The 24,396-nt window shown below is 40.0% G+C and overlaps 1 protein-coding gene across 1 annotated transcript in view; it reads right to left on the reverse strand.

The window, feature by feature from the left end:
- Window positions 1-22,546, reverse strand: part of obsl1b (obscurin like cytoskeletal adaptor 1b) — a 39,737-nt gene extending 17,191 nt beyond the window's left edge. Inside the window, exons 1-12 of the mRNA XM_087804498.1 lie at window positions 22,441-22,546; window positions 18,842-19,934; window positions 12,718-12,987; window positions 11,891-12,151; window positions 11,511-11,822; window positions 11,168-11,434; window positions 10,826-11,101; window positions 9,939-10,214; window positions 9,474-9,749; window positions 8,985-9,251; window positions 2,984-3,262; window positions 2,625-2,900 (exon numbers count right to left, since the gene is read on the reverse strand). Of these exons, the coding sequence (XP_087660624.1) occupies window positions 2,625-2,900; window positions 2,984-3,262; window positions 8,985-9,251; window positions 9,474-9,749; window positions 9,939-10,214; window positions 10,826-11,101; window positions 11,168-11,434; window positions 11,511-11,822; window positions 11,891-12,151; window positions 12,718-12,987; window positions 18,842-19,856 (3,775 nt within the window). The 5' untranslated portion in view covers window positions 19,857-19,934; window positions 22,441-22,546. The remainder of the gene's footprint in view (window positions 1-2,624; window positions 2,901-2,983; window positions 3,263-8,984; window positions 9,252-9,473; window positions 9,750-9,938; window positions 10,215-10,825; window positions 11,102-11,167; window positions 11,435-11,510; window positions 11,823-11,890; window positions 12,152-12,717; window positions 12,988-18,841; window positions 19,935-22,440) is intronic.
- Window positions 22,547-24,396: the final 1,850 nt, after the last annotated feature.

Genomic DNA, 24,396 nt, shown 5'->3' on the forward strand with positions numbered 1-24,396 from the left:
ATCTTTTTGCCAGCACTTTTTGTTTGTGCAGTCTGAGCTCTCGCGTTGCACATTTACAGAAGCCCTCCTTTCAACCTCTGGATCTGCTGAGAATAAAACCAGTGCAGTCGCAATTGTTTTTCATTAGCAATAAAAAATATTCATGTCAATTAGATGGTGCTGTTATAGCAAATGCATCTAAAGTGAAAGAGATTAAAAGCTTCTGGTTCTGTTTGTTAAACGTATCATTTCAGTAACTTATGTGCAGTTCATTACCAAAAATAAACACGAAGATTACCAAAGTAAGTAACACAGATACATTAAAACATGCCATTAACCAAAACAAAAAGGGAGAAATTGTTAGGGGCCACATTTAAAAGTTTCAAAATATTGAAAGAATTATTTAAAAAAGGAAAACATGAGTTTAGGCCGGGTTGTTAAAATCAATCGCACAAATCTTTTAACAATTTAACACAAATTGTACTAAACAAACTGTATCTGAGTATCTAATTCCGTTCCTTCCACATCAGATTTCTTTTTCAAATTGTTAACTTCAGAGGTTTGTCCAAAAAAAACAAAAAAACAATGCTAACTGGATCAATCACTTATCGTGTGTGTGTGTGTGTGTGTGTGTGTGTGCCGAGTAACCAGAAGTGTAGACAATGTTAATATGATCTGCCTGAAGCACTATATACAGAGAATACTTTCAGCAGTCATTCATACAGTATTATTGTAGCAGTATTATATTCTGCAACTGAGAAGAAGAAAAAACAAAAACATTTTTTGCCTGTTAGAGTAAGAACAGAGAAGCTGAGAAGTGACAAATTATCAAAGCAACGATAAAAATATCTACATTTGTAATTGACACAGATTCTCACAGATGTCAATGTATGTTGCAGCGACAGTTAGATTTCTAAGGCTCACCATTAGTGCTCGTTATTAAAAGCGTAGCTCAAATTAATTGATTGAATTCTCCCAAAAGAAGCCACGTGGTTAGTGGTTAAAGGGTCATTCAAAGTTTTCGAGTCACCTGCGACGTCCACCTTGAATTCTACGTGGTCATCTGCAGCCTCGCAGCTGTAGACGCCGGAGTGCCTCACTTCTGCTGACTTTATCAGCAGCGTTCTGACATTTTCGTTCGTTTGGATCTCGTACTCGGCCTTTGGCAGGAGTTCTCCTCCGTCTTTGTGCCAATAGACTTGAGCTGTTGCTTCTGAGACTTCGCACTGCAGCTCGACCGGACAGCCAGCCTCGACACATTTGTTCCTCGCTATCTCGGGGAGAGCTGCGAACTTCACAGAAGTGGCTGCGGTGGAGATAAGGCGACATTTGCAAGGTAGTCATGTAAAGCAGCCATTCGAGAAAACATTCTAACTGAGAGCACTTATGGGTTTATTCTGAGTAGTGAGTAGTTCTCCATAAACGTCTTGCTCTCTAGACCAAATATTTGTGGTGCTAGTCTCAGGTTCTGCCCTTTCTTAGGCCCTAATAGTGGCCCCGAAGCCTAAGCAACTTTTATCTCCATCCTAGTCTTGAGACCTGTTATTTTGTAGTCTTGGTCTTGTCTCAGTCTTGACTAGTCGTTTGTCTTAGAGGTCTTTCCATTTTGCCCGGACTAAGGGCCCTATTCAAACGGCTTGTCTTGACCCTTCTCAACCCACCTTGGTTAGTGTTGCGTTTCCACCACACTACGTCAAAGCCGATACTATTTTTAGTACCTGCTCTGCTCTGGTTCCAAGTGAGCTGGCACTAAAAACTTGACATCGACCAGCTGCCGGCCACTGATCGGTCGCGGAGTAAAATCACTGAGGAGTCATCGGTGCCACTCCCAACACAAGAAACAAACCTAATGTCGATCCAGAAAGTTTTTCTGTGGTCTGTGAACGAGGGTCAGAACTTTTTTTTATATATATAAGTAAGCCTCCAAGTCTTGTGGCCTATGTTTTGACTTCTCCGTCAACCATGAGTAGGTTTCAGGGCCAGTGGAAACGCAACACGTGAGTAAGTAGTGAGTAAGTAGAGTTGAGTCAGTTGAAGTAGGAACTGTGTAGTTTAAAAATGCAGTGTCGTCAATAACAAGACCAAAGTAAGACTTAAACGTTCAGAAATCTAGAAAATTGAAACTGAGACTAGAGAGAGCCTGGACATGGCGGAAAGCAATAAAAAGTAAATAAAGACAACTTGAGTCAAGGAATTCAAATTAAAATCTAAACGGTCTGCCAAAAACGATGTTAGCCTGAACTATTTATTTATTGTTTTTTGGTCTCTGTCTTGGTCTCCAACTGGAAAAGTATTGGTCTCAGATTGATCTTGTCTCAGTTTTGACCAGGTCTTGTCCAAGTCTTGACTCAGCCTGGTATTAGTTGCAATACTCTTCTGTCTTGTTTGTATCTTTGCCATGGTTAAGGTGGTTCGGGCTACAAGTCAAATTATAGGTTCCAGATGCCAAAAAAATTATTTAGAACCTGAAATATTTATCAAATTCGTATGACATTCAGTGTATGGTGAGAACAGGAATTTGGGTTAGTTTTTTAGATTCATATAGTTTAGTCATATCCATTTGAACCAGTTAATCTCTTAAAAATGAAACCCATGAGTACTTTCAAACTTTTCAGTTAAACTTAAAGTTGATTTAACAAATTCACCTTGAATGTCTACATGGAACGTCACAGAGTCGCCCTCGAGGTTACAGCTGTACAGGCCGGAGTCGGACACCTTTGCCGAATGAACCATTAACTTTCTGAGACGACCGTCTCTTTTCATGTCCAGGCCGGTTCTGCAAAAAAGCTCCACGTCGTCTTTAAACCAGGAAACCTGAGCGACAGGATCCGTGACCTCGCACTGGAGCATGATGGGAGAACCCACTGTAATCATCTTGTATTTTTCTGACAGAGGGATAGGTTTGATCGGCGGCAAACGTGCTAGAGAGAAGGAAACATTTCATAGATGTGACGCACAACGGAGACAGACATTAAATCGAGTGATAAAAAGAGGGAAAAATCACCTTTTACATCCACCATAAACGTGATGGCGTCATCAGATGTTGAACATTGGTACAAACCGCTGTGGATGCTTTGAGCGGCAGGGATGAGGAGAGTCCTTCTAAGACCGTCCGACTGTATTTCCACGTCAAACTGTTGCAGGAGCTTTTCCCCGTCTTTGCACCAGCAGACTTGAGCCAAGGGATCCCGAGCAAGTTCACAGCTGAGGACAATGGCGCATCCTTCTTGAACGTCCTTATTCCTCTCCGTCTCAGGAAGCTCTGAGAACCTCATCGGAGGAACTACATGTTTCAAATATCGTAAAAAAGAAGACGGTCTTAGTAACCTTGAAAGGGAAATCATTCCTTCATGTTTGATTAAGAAGCAAAGTGAGCAGCTTTCCTAAGAGGACACAACATGGGTAACAACACAAACAACAGGAACAAGGTGTGAGTGTCGACAAACACAACTATTAAGCACAAACACAAGACGGTTACGAAAATAAAAACATATTTAAGCTGAAGGAGCTCTTTTTATTAGTCCCAAAGAATATAAAAAAAGATAGCAAAATAAGCTTTTAAATCACAATCTTTGCTAAGTAAAAAAAGATGGTGATTTATTCTGGAAGACAAAGTGCCTACAACCACATTAGTGGCCTTGACGTGCAAAGTGAAGAGCGAAAATGTGGCAGATTAGTCAAGATGAAAACGGAAAAGGTCTAAATGATTAACCACCCACAAGATCATAGCAATACGTCATCGAGATATCAAGAAGGGTTGGCAGAGAGAAGAGAGTCCTGGCTCAAATACAGAAGATATTTTCTACCACCAACACGGCTTTAAGAACAATATCACGCCTTAGATGGCAAAAAAAAGCACAATAATTGAAAGTCCCTGTAAAGCAAAAAACAGAAATATGAAAAAAGACAAAGAAATGGTTTGAGGAGCCAAGAAAAACTACATAATACTCTGCATTTAATGTATATTGAGTATCAAAATGAGACTAATGTCATAAGATAGCAACTCCACGTCCTTGATTATCATTGAATGTAAGGTGAAAGGCACATTATTGTCTTATCTAGACCCGGTAGAAGTAAACAAGAAAATGTCTCACCTTCAACTTCTCCAACAAGTTTAATGTATATGAAGACAAAACGCTTATTTTTCCTTCTTTAAACCCACACTTTTCTTCTCCAGGACACCAGGATCTTCTCCAATACAATGTTATACATTTCAATCCATGACCCTCTTTGGACTTTGCTGCCCTTCTCTATACTTTCCTCTCGCTTTATCTTTGTCTTGAGATAACTTTGTTATGAGATGACACTTTAAATAAAGTTGCTTTACAGGGACAGTCAAGTATCTCACACAGTGTCTCCTCCAAATCAGATCTTTTTAGTTCATTATTTAATCACAATAACAATTTCAAATCTACCGCTTGACTTATCAGCAGGAAAACAAAAGTAATACATTAACCAACCATTTGGATTACGTTGTACAAGAGTGGAGGTGTGTATACTACAGCATTTACTGTGAATGTCGTGTCGCCCCCCCCCCCCCCAAAAAAATGGCCTCTAATTCTGCACTATATCGTAAACTGATGTTTTCTTACTTTCCTTCACAGAATGACGAGTGGGGACGACCTGGTGGTTGTTCTTGCTTTTCCATTTTGACGGATTTCTTTACCCCAATATAAAAGCACTTAGAACGATCATACAACTACACAACTTCATTAGGCACATTTTTGCTTAGGAAAGACAAAGAAACGATTATTCTCTCTGCTGTCTATAAGGCAATGGACTTACTTAAGGCAATGAAAAGTTCCATTTGTCTTCTATCAACCATATATCTAAGGCCATATGTATCTATTTCCATTATGCTATAGTTAGTCAGCAGTACAAGGCAGATCATGCTGAGCATCACCTTCGACTTCCACAGCACACTGGTTGTCATTATCCCTTGACTTTGCCTGGCGATCAGAGTAAACCCCCTCTGGGATAGCTAGTTCCCCGGGACTCCCCTCTGACTGGATAAACTCTCGAGTCGAGGGTAGTGGCGTCACTTCGTCAGCGAGCGACCCAGCTTGTCCGCTCGGTGCCGAGGGCTCACGATTTAGAGCAACGGGGGGGTCTGTTGTGAGAGTCCTATTCTGGTGAGCCTCAGATTGTGTGCAAGGTTTTTGAGGCGGCGCTACAGGATAAAATGTACACAAATTATTAAATGTACATTTAGTGGTATCTTAAATAAAAAAAAAGTCAGGTTGTGATTCGTTAATGAAAGCATCACACATTTACTATGAATATTAGTGAGCAGAACACAATCTTCAATGTCCTAAGATCTTCTTAAGCTACATTTGAAATGGACAGAATGACTAAATTGATATATCTTGAGATGCAAATTGAATTATGTCTATTAGCTAACTCGCCATCTATTCTCTAAATAGTTTCACATCGATATTGATTGTTAATTGGATAATTTATCTGCAGTGTCATCATCTTTCTATCATCAATAACTGACACAAGAACATGTTTGTCGGAACAGTTGGATCTACCAAGACAATAAGGTTTGCTTTACCATGCTGATGAGTTGTCTAGACCAGGCGTCTGAGCCTGAGGCATCTCTTTAATAACTATTGATTAGTTCTACCAAAGTAAAATGCTATTTTAACTCCGTGTACTTGGCTATCTTAAAGGAGTGACACTATCTTGATCTTTTTAGTATATATTTTTTGAGTATTTTTTTATTTTTTTGATTGTTTAAGCGCTTTGTGACCCTGGTCTAGAAAAGCGCTATATAAATATAAATTATTTACTTACTTACTTACTATTTGGGACCAATTTCTCGCAAAGAAAGCAGCCACGGGCGACTGTTGAATCAGCATTATGTCGAGATTTAGATTGTTTCAATGGCTAAATGTTGTTTGCTGGTGATATTATTTTAATTTTGTTGTTTTTTTCTGTAGGTTTGTCCATGAAAATAATGTCATTAAATTGGTTCAAGGTGCAAAAAAAACAGGTTTGGGGCCGCTGGTCTAGACTCTAAACATATTTCTACAATGAACAATAACTTTCTTCAAGACATCCGGATATACAGTATGATGTGGATATAAAACAGTTTAATTAATTTAGTTAAGCGGTGGAGATGGAAGGTGTAACGCCGTAACAGATGAGATGATCTGTTGTCACCTTTAACGTCCGTGTGAAACTGCACAGCATCATTTGACGATTTGCAGTTGAAATTCCCTGCATGACTCGGGGTAGCTGACGGTTTAACCAATGCTCTAACAGAACCCTCTGCCAGCATTTCCTGCCCATCTCCTTCATGGAGCTTCACTCCGTCTTTGCACCAAGTAACTTGAGCATTCGGGGAGGATATTTGGTGAGCACGTACGAGGGCTTCGCCCTCTTGGAAAGCTTCGCTCTTGTCAGCTTCACAGATTGTTTCATTTCTCAAGAGTGGAACTGGAAATCCTTTGAGGCAACATCAAAATAAATTACCAACAATATAAATGTAACATACTTTATAACAGACTATAAACAAACGTTGATATACTTTATTGTTTTAGAAGATATTTTGGCCCAAAAATAAAAAGGCTAGATATTGAAATAAAAGTCTTCATTGCATTATCTGATAAAGCTAGCCATTAAAATCACCTTCAACATCCACCTTATTAGTCGTGACGTAGTCGCCCCAGTGACCGTCACACATCCTTGATAGATAGATATCCTCCGACTGAACAGTCTGCTTGGCATGAAAACCATCTGAAAACTCAGATAAAGATATTTCCTCAGCGGTCGAGATACTGTGATCTTTCTCCTCGGAAGATTGTCCTTGCCCAGTGGGTCTCAGTTTGGACTTGTGAAACCGATCATTTTGGTGAGGCTCAAAGTCCTCAAGCTGACAAAGATCTTCTGATTGGACAACATCAGATACTGGTTGTAATTCCACTGGTTTTAGTTTATCTTTCTTTGCGCTCACATGTACATCCATTGTTTGATGAGAAGTTTTTGGAAGATTTGTGAGGAGCTCCGACTTTTCACTGGTATTAACCCTTAAAAGTTCTTTCTGGAAGGATGTGCTGTCGTCCGATAGATGTGTGATATGAGTTTGAGTAGATAGAGTCTCACACTGGACGTCAGGTAGCAGTATAGTGCTATGTGAATCCTCTGCTTGTAAGTTAACCGTCTGTAAGGACTGATTGAGAAAATGTTCTTTTTCATCACACAACTTTTCTGTATCCGTTGTTGACACCCTTAAGTGGTTGGAAGAGTATTCAGAAAGCACCGCGGATATCTTCTTTGGCGTACCTCGCTCCGACAGCTTTGTCACCTGCTGTGATTTGGAACAAGCTTTTGGTAGCAAAACATGAAGATTACATTCCACCGACTGAGAAGCTTCAGAGTCTTGGAAGTGACAGATTTCATCAGGGGTTTGCAACAAAGCGACACTTTGTTCATTAGGACCTTCTCCCTGCTGCGTATAGTAAATGAATTCCTCACCTGGAGATTCTGTGGGATGTTTAATGTGAAGGTTTGTTTCTGATTCCATTACTGTGGACTTCACAGACTCCATAAAAGTAGGAGTAATGGCTTCAACTTCGTTTTCAAAGTCAGAGAACCTCTCTGTCTCTTCTGTTGGCATCCACTCAGTCGTATACCCATTAGATGACTGAGGAGGTTTTGAATGCCTGGAATGTTCTTCATATGTCTGGATATCTTCTCCCGTGCTGTCAAGGATGCCCGACTCGTACTTCGAGGAAAGTCTTTCAGCTTCAATAGGATTAGCCACGTCAGCCAACAAGTTCCGTTCTTGGTCAATGGGTTGCGTCAGTGGAATAGCTATAGGCATCATGATGTACACAAAGAAAGGTTTTCAGTGGTTGATCTTCTTACGAAAACATTTCACATCAGTGATTGTTAGCATGGAGTTATGGGATAATCCATTGCAAAGACAAGTAAGAATGGCGACCAACATAGGTCTGAGATTGAACACTTTCAGTTCACCTTAAGTACCTGTAGCTATAAGATATTTCTTATAACATGTTCTGTTACCCCTTACCATCTCATCCAAACAGATCAAATGAATTATTCATTTGGTAAGAGTGTTTTGTCATTGCAACGGGGAAGGCAGATTTTCAAGGAGCGGTGAATGAGAGGATCAGGTGAGCATGTAAGATGGACCCAAAGAGCCACAATGGAATTTTAGGAGCAAAGATGATAAATCACATTTCAAATGACGTGACAAAGACAACATTTATGTTAATGGTGGCGGCGCATGTTGGCAACGGTTCATCAAAAAAATAATGCAGATGATCATTGTTGAGAAAAAAAGGATTTGGCAAAAAAAAAAATGGATTGAAGCAGTTGAATGATTAATTTTGTAAATGGTACACCACTACTGTTAGCGGCATGGTGTTGCAGAGTTAATGGATGACCGATGATAACGTATATCAAATCACCTTTAACATCCACAGTGCATTGGGCAGATGCTTCAGCTACTTCACCCGTCTCGTCATGAGTATGACAGAGCTCTGCTGTTCGGACGAAGCCAAGAGAAAACAATGAGCTGACGAAAAAAAGCTTTGAGTGTTTAATTGAATCGTGCAAATGTAATGTGCAACACCACCTGTCAAATCCACGTTTGACGGAGCATTGTGAGCCGTTTGAGAGCCAACACTTTCAGCGGCAGACGGGTCATGCGTCTGAGGGGAAACGGCTCGGCCACTGCTGACTGATTCGAAGGCAGTTTCTTGTGTTGGGTAGATGAGCGTTCCATCTGTATACCAGCAGGCTTTTGCGACTGGATTTGATATTTCAAATTGCCGAACAACTGCACATTGTGGTCCAATTGCTTTGATCTCAACATCTGGGCCAAATAAAGAATAAACAATATATTGGGGATTATGTATGTGTTTTGAAGCTTAAAGAGTGGTGGCTTTGAACACAAATGAATACATTCCAAAGCAAGCTTAAAAACATGGACACAGACATAAACATCATTGTTGAGAAAGAGAGGAAAAAGTCACCTTGTTTTTTTGCTATTAATTGGGCAACATCGTCGGCTGTCGCACAATAGTATTCTTTGGAGTTGGAAGGATGGGCCGGTTCAACGAACAATGACTCCTTGGTCTCGTCTTTCAGGTCCAAGTCAAGATCTCTAACAGGAGACTCCCTCTTCCATGACACTGGGACAGGACTGTCTGAGATTTGAAGCGTTGGTTCAGAAGTTATCGTGGATTCAAGTGACTGGGTCTCTGTGACCTTCGGTGGCGGCGGTATTGGCAATGGTGGAGCTAAGGATGATGACTCAGATCAAAACTCTGGACTGTTATGCATCGAGCATTTCCAAGAAGAAACACTCACATGTTCAAGAATTTACACTCTGTCAGTAGAGATTAGTCAAGACCCACGACAAACAAACAACTGAACAATACGGATATGGCGTTTGTTAGTCATATCTGACCTCTGCAAAGCATGTTCAGTTGCTCTAGAAGCAAAAGATTGAGTAAAATCACCTTTTATATTCACTGTGAAGTGGACAGAGTCATCCGGGGTTTCACAGTGGTATATCCCTGAGTGCAAGAACTCAGCAGATGGAATAACAAGCCTCCTCAAAGTGCCCTCACACTGTATTTCCCACTGTTTGGATGGAGATATCTGTACACCATCTTTATACCAGAACACAGGCACAGTGGCGTCCACAGCCTCATATTCCAGTAGCAACGGTTTGCCCACTTCAAGGGACTTGATTTTCTCAATGGCGGGGACAGCAGAGTAGGTCGCGGGTAAAGCTATTATAGGAAATTAAGAACAGCTAAATGAAACTGACAGTGTAAATGCTTTGCAAAGATATTAACCCAGCGAAGAAGAGGGTTTTTAAGACAACTAAGCACTTTTAAAGACCTCTATAAGCAGGATGTGTTAGTGGCGATTAGAAAGAAGATATTAAAACATTAAGAAGAAGCAAAATGTGAAGTCACCTTTGATTTCCACTTGGAAGTCCACGGTATCATCCTTGGTGCTACACCTGTACACTCCGGAATGGACCAGCTGTGCACACTCAATGTCTAATATCCGTTTGCATCCCTCCAAGGAAATTACAAATCCTGTTTGTGTGGTTATCTGTGTGTCATCCTTGTACCAGCACACCGGCGCCATTGGGTCCGACACTTCACACTGGAGTGCGACGGGACAGCCCTCCTCGACCGACTTGATCCTCATGTTTTCAGAAAGTGCAAAGATCTTCACAGGTGGAGCTAAAGACAGTCATAACTAGAATCAAGCTCAGCTCAATATCAAGGTAGGCTTTTATGGGCACTGGGCTTAAGCAAAAAAGTCATTGACCTTATTGAAGAAGGAAATGTAGCTGTTACCGAAACAGACAATTGGACTAGTCAAAGTTAGTCATTTTGCAGAAGCGCAGCCTGTTAATCGATGAAACTGCAAAACGTAGCAATTAATCACCTTTGATGTCCACAGTGAAGGTGATGGTGTCACCCCTTGTCTTGCAACAGTACACCCCCGAATGATAATAATCGGCAGAGAGGACCACCAGGTTTCTGAGCAAACCGTCAGATCTAATTTCTAATCCACTGTGAGGATGAAGCTTCGCTCCATCTTTAAACCAATGTACCTGGGCGGAGGGATCTGACAGCACACATTGCAAAACAATGGGGCAGCCTACTTGGAAGGTCTTGTTCCTCTCACCATCAGGAATTTCTGAAAACCTCACAGACGGGGCTAAAGATATTAAGATACTTGCATGAGTGTGTGTATTATCACATGATAGACTTAAAGAACATGTCACACAAAAGACGGTTAGTAAAGAAATGCCACACCAAGACTGTACAGGATACTTGTGACTTACCCTCTACTTCCACATTGAACCTGATAACATCATCAATGGCGTCACAGCAATAAACTCCAGAGTGTGACAGCTCTGCTGATTGGATCACAATTCTTCTCATGGTGCCCTCTGATTGGATATGAAGCCCTTCCTTTGTGTTTAATTCAACCCCGTTCTTGTACCAGTGAACTGGAGCCGCCGGGTCTGACAGCTCACAGTAGAGCACAATGGGGTTCCCAATTTCTACAAATTTGTTTCGGTCCATTTCTGACAGAGGCGAAAACTTCACAAGAGGAGCTGCGTGTAGAACCACAAAACCTTCAGTACTTATTTTTTCTGAACATGAATTGTTTTGTAACATACCTTGGATGTAAAGTGCTGCAGAATCGCGTATGCCATAGGCGATGAATGTTATCTCGGCTCCATTGTCCGTGTCCCGAACTCCTTGAATACGCAGGGATTGGTGTGTCCGTGACCGCCTCATCGAGTAGCGCTCATCTTCTTGAAGTTGAATGCCATTTACGAACCAGGAGCCAATAACCGAGGCGGAAAGTTCAATTGAGAAGACTGCATCTTGTCCTTCGGGAACCAGAGCATCCTGCAGGGGAGCTTGGACTCTGGCCACTGGAACTGGAGCGATGGAAAGATGGTCGAAAAAAAGTGTTATCTTCTAGTTTCATTATCAAAACACAAACACCGTACGTACCTAGGTGAACCGTTCTCACAAACTCTACATTGTTGCTCTTTCCATATTTGTTGACACTGCAAATGCGGAATCTATAATCGGCTTCACAAGGGACGCTATCTCCTAGGATTTCCACAGAGGTAGCTGTGTCTGTGGTGAGACACTGGAGCCACTCCTGCGATCCAGTGCCCACTTCCTGGCGCTCGAGCACGTAGCCAGACGGGGGGTTCTTTCTTGTGTCCTGAGCGGGTATCCAGGATAGAAGTGCCGCATTCGCATGCTCGGTGTTAATCTGAACACCGACTGGACAACTTGGTGGACAGTGTTTGGCAGCTGGAGACGAATCCAAATGTGAGTCAAAATGTCTCAATGAAATAAGACAAAACCTAGAAACGTTTTACCTTTAACTCTGAGCTGAGAAGACGTTTTAGATCTGCCGACGAGGAAGGTCACAAGACCCGAGTCTTGTGGCATCGTGTTGACAAAAACCAGGATGTGAGTGCGACCGAATGACTTCAGGATGGTTTGGTGAGTTTCGCGAAGTTCCGCGCCGTCTTTGTACCAATGTATGTCCATCTCTTCTTTCTCCACCTCGGCGCAAAATGCAGCGTTCTCGCCTTCCAGGACATCGACTTTTCTGGGCAACTTTCTCGTGATGGTACCTTTTAGAGGGAAATAAACATGACCAAAACATGCTTTTTAGACAAATATTTACACAGTTTAAAAAATAAATACTGTATATCCTCAAAAATTAAATGACTAGAACTGGAGGGATACATAAAAGTAGAGATGGGTCAACGAGGACTCATGAAACAGTTTCATAGTGAAGCCACTGTGTCACGAAACAGTGTCTTACCTTTAAAAGGCCACTAGATGGCAGTCTAAGTTTGATGCCAAGTTTCATTGACTTAGTAGATCAGAGCCAAAGATTTAAACGCAGAGAGTGACATCTAGTGGCCTTTAAACATTAAGACACTGTTTCATGACACAGTGGCTTCACCTCCAAACAGTTTCATGACACAGTGGCTTCACCTCCAAACTGTTTCATGAGACCTCATCAGCCCGACAGTACATAAAAGGACCGGTTGGCTTAGCGAAATTCAAGTTTTTTTGTTTTGTCATTTTGTTTTTCCATTTCCATTACATATCAACAATACAGTACTATCTTGGCATCTAAATATAAATTTACACAAACATTTTACAAAGTTTATTTTGGGGATGTCATTACCTTTAACGGCGACCTCTGCGATGCTTCTCCCGCCATCTGGCATCTCACAGAGGTAAATCCCATCGTCGTCCACTCCAATGTCCCGAATGGTTAACCGTCGTTTGGTTCCCCACTCCTCCATTCCATATTTGGCTCCGGGTTGCAGTCGTCTGTCCTCCAGATACCATGTGATGGGAACTGAGTCCTCAGGAACTTCACACTCCAGCACTGCCAAGTCTCGCTCCCATACTTCCAGATCAATGAGAGGCTGCTTGAACCGCACCGGGGGTTCTGTCAGGAGAAAGAAAACCTTACTTTTGACTGGTTAGTGTTTTGCATAAACTAGTGTAATGGGGGAAAATCTTTATATTACCCAAATCTTTTTGGCATCACATCACACAGAAACCTAAAAGTACTCCTACAAATAAAAGGTATCTTAAAAAACAACAAAATTGAAGATCTCAATTTAACTGGTCCATGATTGTATGTACTGTATAGACCAAAAGGACAAGATACAAGTAGTCAAGATAGGTTTGCTACCCAATGCGTCTGAACTCTCTTTAAAGTATAAAGTCCGGTGCATCAATGGAGTCTATGTCCCCCGGTTGATCTTGGATGAACTGGGTTTCCTTCAAGAAAAGCTCAGGAATGTTTGTGGAAAGAGGAAAATACTGACCTCACAACTTCTATGATTAAAATGAATCCTTTGCTCTTGTGTTCAGTGAGTCTCCAATGGGGTTTATTTGCTATGATCCCATTTGAGTTTTAAAAAAAAAGGGTCTCTTGTGCAAAGTTTTTGTGCAGGATTTTATTTGTGGCCAATAATTTGTGTACAAAGCCAAATATCTTATTATGCCGCCTTGATAAAATGTCTCCCCCCCTGTTCTACATGGTTAATAGCACCTGCAAATCATGTTTAAACTTTGAGTCATTAGAACATCAATATGTTAAAACTGAATGATGTTGATAGTTTATAAAATGTAAATTCAACACACACAGCTCAAGTGCTTAATGATGCAGTTAATCAAGCTGCCAGAACTGGTGGAATCTTTTGGTGAATCCACCCTAGAGACATGTACACATGTGTGTGTATTGGCAAAAAGCTGGTGATATGATATGTATCGAGATACAGGAACATAAACGATACAATGTTTTGCGTTAACTGCTTTCAAATGTTTGAAACCTAAATATGTTCAAACATCAGATTTATCATTTATTTCATTGCCAGGATGGCGTAGGATTTCATTTTTTCTTCATCTGCTGAGGACTAATGACCTGCCATCTAGAGGACGGAAGTTAAATCGCAACACAAAAATAAATAAAATAACTATATAAAAAAAAAAGAAATTTGATTCAAAAGCCAATTAATCAATGCAGTATTTTTCAATGAAACATTGCGACATATTGCTGTATCGATATTTTCTAACACTTTTTGTACACACTGAACCTACGTTCACACACTTATTTCACATGTTTCAATAACACTGAGCACGTAAAACGACATTTTAATGCCACAAATTACATGAACGTGAATCGGTTCAAAAACATCATTTTTTACTAATTGAATTAATGTCGTGTTTAAAACGTATCAATATTCTTTGGTTTTAACCAATTTGTGTATCAATCATTATTGTCTTTTTTAAATGTTAATTAGTCAAAGTAACTATCATAGCAATTGAAGAAAATCTACTTTAAAATCTAACTATCGTTTTATATTTATGTATTTAGCAGAGAAGCAGAATGAGTGCACGAATGCTCCTACCCAGGTGCAAAACAAATAGACTCAGGGACTCATTCATCCCTCGGGCTATTAAATTGTACAATTCTGAGTTCGGGGGCAGGAGTGGAGTGAGAGTATCTGGATGTTCTGTTCTATGTTAGTCTTTGTATCTTTGTCTTTGTTGTTTTTCTTTCCTTGACCTATGTTCTTTGTCTTTGTCTTTAGACTTAGATTGTGTCATCTTGTTCTTCCTCTTTATGTTCTTCTTATTTTATTTTTTATGTATTATTTTTTATTGTTAATGAAAAATTGCTGGCTATTGTAAAAAAAACAATTTCCCAAAGGAGACCTCCTGAGGGATCAATAAAGTTTTACCTTACCTTACCTTACCTTATTTTCCCAAATATAACTGACCCTAAACCCAGAGCTTCATAAGTTCTTATCAAAACTAGTCAAACTGACTTACGATTGCTTTTAAACTCATGAATACATGATGACTTAACTCTGTTCTATGTCCGTGTTTCATTGCCTCGGACTTCTCAGAGCCTTGTGAGAAATATGAGCCTCATTCCAAAGGACATCAGTCACATGGTCACCCGGCCTGCCCGAGCCCACCCCCCAAAACACCCCCCAAAACACCCCCCAACACACCCCCCAACACAAGCTATCAGACTTTGCACACTGTTGAAATCCAAGTTGTGTCTCTAGAATCTTATTTCAGATCATTGTTACATCTCATGAATCTTCCAGCCGACCAAGGATCGAGTCGCTTTAAATGCTGTCGATGGTGTCGTTTTTTTTTTCTGACAACTTATTTGATCTGCGAGTGAGTCGTCTGTTGGCGAGTCACTCGTTCACTTGATAACTACTCTCTTGTTTCTCTCAACAGCTGGACTTTTGGTCGGCTGCAAAAACATCGACTCAATTGACTTGTATTTCTTGTTGAAAATTAAACACTTTTCAAAGGAAAAAATGCATCTGTGAGTCACGTTGTCTAGTAAACGTAAATGTAAACTTGATGTTTGGACTGTTAAAGTAGATCTTGGTGTTAAATATCAATCTCAGGCAACTTTGACACATTCAAGAACATTTGTAATCTAATCTCGGAAACCATTTACTCTGGAGGGTCAATGATCTGCTGTTGGAGAATTTGGAATGTAGGAAAATAAAATACTGCAAACAAAGTACCTTAATTTGATGAATGAATTATATTTTTGTAAAATATTTCTTAGCTTTTGTCCCAACATCACAACAAAACTGGAAATAGTTTTACTCGGAACACATTTGGTCTTGAAATAATTTGGTCGGATTCAAAAGTGTCCCAAATACTCAAACTTCGATTCAATTCAATGGTAATGACTTAGAGTTACACAGAATTGAAGTATCAGAATTGATCATGTACTATGTGGAAAATAAAAATGAGCATTTCCCGAGTTTTTTTTTACTTTTTAAACATAAAATTATATAATATTCAAATAAATTGATGACTAATTATGACTAAATGGGTCTTTGTTTTACATTTCAACTTTTGGCTGCAATAAAAAGTATGCTGTTGTCAGATGGTTCAAGTATCCACAATCGAGGTACTGTGTACTTTCAATGACCAAGTACCTCAGAGATGCGTTTTTCTTTGGCTGAGAATGATTAACACAACAAACGTTTAAGGAAAACAAATCATCATATTGAATCTAACAATTTATATAGCTTTGATAATATAGTTATTTAATAATTTCAGGGTCAAGGTGACCCGAAAGCCTGATAACAAATGTGTTTGTGGTATCCCTTGTGTTGTCTCTGGGTCAAGAGATACCACAAACATTTGTTTTTGGGCTTTCGGGTCACCTTGACCCTGAGACATCACAAGGAACTCATTTCTATATAAACTAAGACAAAATATTAGACAAACAAGGTCCAAATATTTTTGAAACCACACAAATGAAAACTAAAGTCTTAACAAGAATGTATCTCTGGCACCAACGGCCCGGTGAGTTGCTCAAGACCAGAGGTCAACAAAGTAGTAGCTCATGATGAGCCTGTTAAAAAGGTATCTTGAAATACGCATCGTATTATCATTGATTTTGTGTTTCCTTACGTTTTGCCGCATTAAGAATCAATAATGTGATTCGTTTCTATAGGAAAATATCATTTATCGTCTATAATAATATATATTGACCAAACTGATGCCCCTTGAGAAGCTCACGGTTCTAAAAACAAGTTGGTGACTGATGTAGACAATCAGAGGTGGTGTCACTGAACCATCATCTTGCTCAAGGACACTACGGCACAAACACATCTGGACCTGGAATGAACCATAGACCTATCACTCCACCACCAGAGCTGATGTTACAACAATACATCCTCATAATACACAACTCTTTAAAAGGGTTTTTTTCCTTTTGTGTGACAAGTGATGACAACACTATGATCCCTGTTGATTTTTTTCATCTTCTTACTTTGAGTTGTGTTGAAGAAATAACTAAAATACAATAAGAATTAAACTATTCAAATAAATCTGAAAGAACATTGAGTGTATTTTCATCTGTGTGTTTGAAAGAACACGATCGTTAAAAGTCCCTTTTTTCCCTTTTCTCTGGGGATTTTGATGGTATCCATCCATCTATCATCCACCCATCCTTCTATTAACCATACATCCATCTATCATCCACCCATCCTTCTATTAACCATACATCCATCTATCATCCACCCATCCTTCTATTAACCATACATCCATCTATCATCCACCCATCCTTCTATTAACCATCCATCCAGCTATCCATTCATCATCCATCCATCCCTTTATTAACCATCCATCCATCTATCCATTCATCATCCATCCATCCCTTTATTAACCATCCATCCATCCATCTATCATCCACCTATCCTTCTATTAACCATCCATCCATCTATCATCCACCCATCCTTCTATTAACCTTCCATCCATCCATCTATCATCCACCCATCCTTCTATTAACCATACATCCATCTATCATCCACCCATCCTTCTATTAACCATACATCCATCTATCATCCACCCATCCTTCTATTAACCATACATCCATCTATGATCCACCCATCCTTCTATTAACCATACATCCATCTATCATCCACCCATCCTTATATTAACCATCCATCCATCTATCATCCACCCATCCTTCTATTAACCATCCATCCATCTATCATCCACCCATCCTTCTATTAACCATACATCCATCTATCATCCACCCATCCTTCTATTAACCATCCATCCAGCTATCCATTCATCATCCATCCATCCCTTAGTAACCATCCATCCATCATCCATCCATCCCTTTATTAACCATCCATCCACCATCCTTCCTTCTATTATCCATCCATCCATCCATCCATCCATCCATCCATCTATCATCCACCCATCCTTCTATTAACCATCCATCTATCCACCACCCATCCATCTATTAACCATCCATCCACCATCCTTCCTCCTATTATCCATCCATCCATCCATCTATCATCCACCCATCCTTCTATTAACCATCCATCCATCTATCCACCACCCATCCTTCTATTAACCATCCATCCAGCTATCCATTCATCATCCATCCATCCCTTTATTAACCATCCATCCATCTATCCATTCATCATCCATCCATCCCTTTATTAACCATCCATCCATCATCCATCCATCCCTTTATTATCCATCCATCCATCCATCATCCACCCATCCTTCTATTAACCATCCATCCATCTATCCACCACCCATCCTTCTATTAACCATCCATCCAGCTATCCATTCATCATCCATCCATCCCTTTATTAACCATCCATTCATCATCCATCCATCCCTTTATTAACCATCCATCCATCATCCATCCATCCCTTTATTAACCATCCATCCACCATCCTTCCTTCTATTATCCATCCATCCATCCACCATCCTTCCTTCTATTATCCATCCATCCATCCATCCATCCTTCCTTCTATTATCCATCCATCCATCCATCCATCCATCCATCCATTCATCCATGCATCCATCCATCCATCTATCTATTCGTCCGTCCTTCCGTCTGTCCGTCCGTCCGTCCGTCCATCCATCCATCCATCCATCCATCCATCCATCCATCCATCCATCCATCCATCCATCCATCCATCCATCCATCCATCCATCCATCCATCCACCATCCTTCCTTCTATTATCCATCCATCCATCCATCCATCCATCCTTCCTTCTATTATCCATCCATCCATCCATCCATCCATCCATTCATCCATCCATCCATGCATCCATCCATCCATCTATCTATTCGTCCGTCCTTCCGTCTGTCCGTCCGTCCGTCCGTCCATCCATCCATCATTACCAAGAGATTCAAAGTCAGGATAAAAACTTCTTTGATAACCTTCAACTGTCAATCCAGAAATATATAGTAGTTTAGGATCTTTTCCACTCACCCTTCACAGACAGATGTACGGCGCTGAGCGTTTGTCCAGCAGTGTTTGACGCTGCACATACATAAACGCCGTTGTCCTTCTGTTTACAGTACAAAACCTTCAGCGTGAAGTATCCTTCTCGGTCCTCGTAAAGAAGATAGCGTCTTCCAGACAGTATCAGTCGACCGTCTTTCCTCCAGATAATCTCCGGTTTTGGTTTCCCGGTTACGAAGCAACGGAACTTAGCGTGCTTCCCTTCCGTCACGGCGAACATCTTCACTCGCGTGGACTTGGTCACCGCGTCGTCTTTGAGTCTGTTGGAGAGTTGCCTCGCCGTCCTCTGCTTGCCCTGGTGAGACTTCCAGTGACCGTTGGTGTAGCCGTTGCGAGTCCCGTCGTCCTCGTGTCCCGGGCCGGCGTCGACCAGCAGCACCGCTCCCGCCAACGCCTCCCCGTACTCGTTCCTGGCCTTGCACGTGTACACGCCGCCGTCGGGCGCCCGGGTCTTGAAGATCTTCAGGTGGAACCACCCGCCGTCCTGGTAGCTCACGCTATAATGTGTGCTTTCGAATATCTCATTGAGTTTCCTGCCGTCCTTCTCCCAGACCACCTCGGGTCGAGGGTTCCCCCAGAGTTTGCAGGAGAAGACGGCGTCTTCTCCACGACCAGCACGGGTCGACAAAGGCTTGATGAGGAATCTGGGCTTGTTTTCTTCTCGTAGCTCCATCTCCTGCGCTTCGCCTTCCACCTTCAGAGTGGCGGCGGCGTAAGTTTCCCCGATGCAGTTCTTGGCCTTGCATATGTACTGACCGCTGTCCTCGATGGTCACCGAGGAGATGATCAGGTTGTAAACGTTCCCGTCCTCGAAGACACGGTATCGTCCCTGCGGGTCCAGCTTCTCGTTGTTCCTCTCCCAGATGACGGCCGGTCTGGGGTCGCCGCCGATCTGACACTTTAAAACGGCGTCGGTGCCGCTCTGGACCACGACGGGCCGCGGATACGCGAAGAAACGTGGCGCGCCGCCGAAGACATCCATTTTGAATTCCTTATCACGTCGTTTTTTTTAAGAGCGGACTTTATTCCTGAGCCACAATGATCCGACTTCAGCAGATTTCTGAAAGACCAAACAGAAATATTTATTGAAATTCAAACAAACAGTTCTAAACCAACAGTTCATTCTCTTTATTTCTCTTTGTTCTTGTTCTTATTTTATTATTATTTATTTTTATGAATAATTGCAGTATTGCTGTGGCTGATTGGAAAAAAAACAAACTATTTCTCGAAGGAGACCTCCTGAGGGATCAATAAAGTTCTACCTAACCTACTATTGAAGTAAATCAATGTCATCAGAATAAAGAAAGGTTGAATTTAACATTTCAACATTTTTTAAACAATTGAATTCAGTAATTTCTAAATTAAAAGGTGATTTATTGAACATTAACGTCAATGATTTGTACGAATAAATTTATCTTTTTCACGTAGAAATATTTACTGTTTCTTTCAATATTTTCAAATTGAATACTAAAAGAGTTCAATATTCTAATTCCAATAATTCACAAACACTTATTTAATTTCAATAAAAAAAATGTGAGCATAATAGTGACACCAGAAAATACCTAACAAGTACCGAGCGTCTTGATCAAACCATTGGCCAATCATGATAATCGATAAGTCGATCACATGACTATGAAGAATCACTGGCGCATCAATTCATTAACTGAGGATCCAAAGCGACGGAAACTATTTGCAGCTAAAGATAGTTTTATATAGTTTCAGTGCTCGATTGGTCTTGTCTGGTAAGATGTGACTATTATTCCAGTTACACTTTAGAATGGAGAACACAAATGAACTATTAATACATTAATTATTTACAGGTGTATTAACAGAAAATGATCCACTTATTAACCATCATAAAGTACTTATTGACACCTTGTTCATTGTGACTATATTCTATACTTAATAACACTCAAGGACACTTAAAATACACTTTAAATACTAATTCTTAACATGAGATAAAGAAATAATTAAGTTAATTAACCTGGAATTAGGTTTAACATGAGAGAAGAAATGTAATATTAATAATACTTTACCTTTTTAAGTGAAAAGAAAGTAGACTAATGTTAATATCATCCTAATTACTCAAAAATTATTTGTAATTATGAATATTATCCTTTTTCGAAAGTGGCAGCATATTCATACCTAATTCACAAGTATTTGATTTAAATATATATAAATAAAGTATAGAGTTATAGTTATGATGTCTAAAATAACACAAACAATATGTTATACAATAATTACAGAATCATAATTACCGTATATTTTCACAATTATTTATTTTTTAAATAATAGTATTATGGATAACATTATAATATATCCTGGTATATACAGTATATATATATATATATATTCTTTTCATAACAAGAGAAAGTATTATTAATAGTGAGTTTCTTCCCTCATGGTACTTGAACCTAATACTGTGTAAATAGAGTGAAGATAGTTTTCACTGAAGTTAATCCTTAATTACTTCTTTATCTCCTGTTATTAATAAGTAATGAAGTTGTTGAACAGTGTATTATCGTGATATTAAATGGTAGAATATAATCGCAACGAACAAGTTGTAAATAATTACTTTATAATGGTTAAAAAATGGATAATTAGCTGTCAATACACATGTGAATAAATAGTGTATTCATAGTTAATTTGTGTTCACAATTCTAAAGTGTTACCAAATATTGAATTTAAAAGGCTCGGAATTAAAAAATACAAAATGTGAGAATAATATTTTTTGTTATTATTGTAATTAGAATTTAAAACTTCATTTGTAGAATTTAATAATTCATTTTTTAATTGTTAAAAATAAATAAAATCACCCTCTCAATGTCCAAAAAATATTGAATCCAATTTTCAATAAAATAAAATTGAAATAAAATAAAAACATTTGAAATGTTCAATTCCACTTCTTAATATTCCGATGGCACTCGTTGTAAAGACGGAAGCGAACGACATGAGCATTAAAGTGAATCGAATGAGATCTGTCCACATGAGTAAAAACAACACACGGCCGCGGTACAGCTGGTGCTGTATTTCAGTGGGAAAGTCCTTAATATAGTGCCTCCTAAATAAAGACCCGCGAGCGAGTGTGTCAGGTATCACAAAGAAGGGTCTCTCGGACCCCCGCGTGAAAATCGCAGAACCCGAGAGACCCTTGTAGTCAAAATATGCCGAGCCACAACTGTGGCACATATTCCATTGTTTGATGCCAAAAATAATTAATAAAACGCACAACTGGGAACAATTACATTAAGTTTGAACGACCGTTTTGGATTTATGTAATCAAAGAAAATTGAGCTTGATAGAGAGAGTTAGAGGTAGTTTCACAGATATAATCCTGTTGGTTTATTTTGTCAACTTGACAGAAGACCGTGTCCAAGTCAGAGTGCGTTCTTGACACTTTGGTTCGTAACACACTTTTGTTACACGACATGCTGAAAGCCATCAATATTCCCCGCAGTGGTTTTTAAAGAGAGAAGATTAACCCCTGTGTTTACGTGTCTGGTTTAATTGGAACGACCTCTGACCCCCGGCCAAGCCGCGCCACGTACCCCCCTCACATGACCTACCTCGCTCCAGTTGCCAACGACGACCGTCAACATACATTCCGCGTTCGCGATCACGCTTCGAGGCATCGACGTCTCCTCGGCACCGAAGGACGGCGGCGACCGTGAGCTCTGACCCATGCTCGGTTTCCAAAACGTCTCCCCAAAAACTTCAGGTCACATCCTCGCCGGTTCCCCTCGGTAGTAAAAAAAAAAAGGTTGACGGATGACTTCGACTCTCCCCGAACGTCCGTCTCTCTGCGCCGCCTTCAGTCGGTGGACACCCCGAGTGTCATTGTTCGTGGAATACCGTTAAATGCTTTTGCAGCTGCTGCCGTCGCCCTAAAAATACTGGCAGCCTCGATGACAGCAGTGTAGATAAGTCAGGCACTTCCATTCACTTGCCAGCAGGGGCTAAAGATAGTTGAGGTGACCAGCCGAGGGGACACGGCTGCTTGGACAGGAGGTTTTTGCAATTAGAACCTGAAGAACACAAAGTCTAGATGTTTGAACAACATTGAATCATCAGCATAGAAACTACATTTGCAAGAGACTTACTTTCCTCGTGGATGATGTTTTTAGTTTAGATAATGTCCACCTGTAGCATCATCTGAACCAGTGGTGGGTAATGCAATTCTCTCGGGGGCCAAATTACAGACTGACACTGATATACAGGGCTATCAAGCCAAAAGAAGAAAATTAAATTAAAGGAGATTGCAATCTGGAGTAAGATAATTAACCGCAACGAAGGTATAACAGCAACTTAACAGCTCTTCACTGTAGAAAGGATTCAGACACACATGTAAACTCTGTTTTACTCTCTTTTATACAAGTAAAATGTTTGACTTCAAACCAGATCTGATTTGTATTCTTTGTTATAGTGATAGTTCATCCCAATCAAATCAATCATCAAACTTCACTCATTTTCTACTCAACCTCATGTCGGCAATTAGTATTAGTAATCTGTTCTTTTCAGAGTTATAGACAAAAATGTTTTTTCATTTTAATGTAGCGACTGGAGCTCAGCTGTCTTCGTCTTCATCTTCTTCCAAAAAGTGACTTAAAAACATCCAAATACCTCCATACTGCTCGTCTGTAACGTCCCTCTTGAACTGAAGCCTCGATGAGAAAAATTGTTCCAGAAAAAAATAAAACAAGTCTTAATTTTACACTCGTTTGTGGCAGCAGTTGAAAGACTAACAGCGCTATGAACTGTAAGTACTCCGAAACTACTCTGGGTAGATATCGTGATCGCTTCCTTAAAAGGAACAGATTACTCTGAAAATAATCCCAACCCTTGGTCAACAAGAGTGTGAGTGAAGAAATCAGATCTGGTTTAAAGTCACACATTTTACTTGTATACAGGAGAGTAAAACAGAGTTTACATGTCGGTCTGAAGCGAAGAGTCGTTAAGTTGCTGTTACACCTTCGTTGCAGTTCATTATCTTACTCCAGAGGTTCGAACCAAACACAAATTTGGAACGATTATTATCTTCAAGGTCAGAGGTTGTACCTGGTACGAAGACATCTGTAATTTTGCGCTTGATGGATCTACTGACTCCTTCAAGAAACATCTTAAGACATTTTTATTCGTGCAGGCTTTTTCTTGATTTTCTGAGAACTCCTGTGTTGTTCTCAGTATTATCTTGACCTTTAAAGTATATATTTTATTGAATATTGTTTTGATTGTTTAAGCGCTTTGTGACCCTGGTCTAGAAAAGCGCTCTAAAACATTTGGCCTACTTACTTACTTACTCATTTTGTCATTCTTTCCCCACACAAGAAGTGATACCAAAATAGTAATATTATGTGGTTAAGTACATTTTGATGGACATATTTTAGTCTGGATTTTTAGATACAAAACCACAGGAACTATTTCAAATGAAAACTATAAAGGCCATGTATTTAGGTTTCCAATATGGTGTTGTGTCTTTAACATACTTGCATGTACTTAAAAGGGCGCTTGCATCATTTCTCGGC

This window comes from Callionymus lyra, chromosome 12 (assembly GCF_982586985.1).
Source record: "Callionymus lyra chromosome 12, fCalLyr1.hap1.1, whole genome shotgun sequence".
Lineage (NCBI taxonomy): Eukaryota > Metazoa > Chordata > Actinopteri > Syngnathiformes > Callionymidae > Callionymus > Callionymus lyra.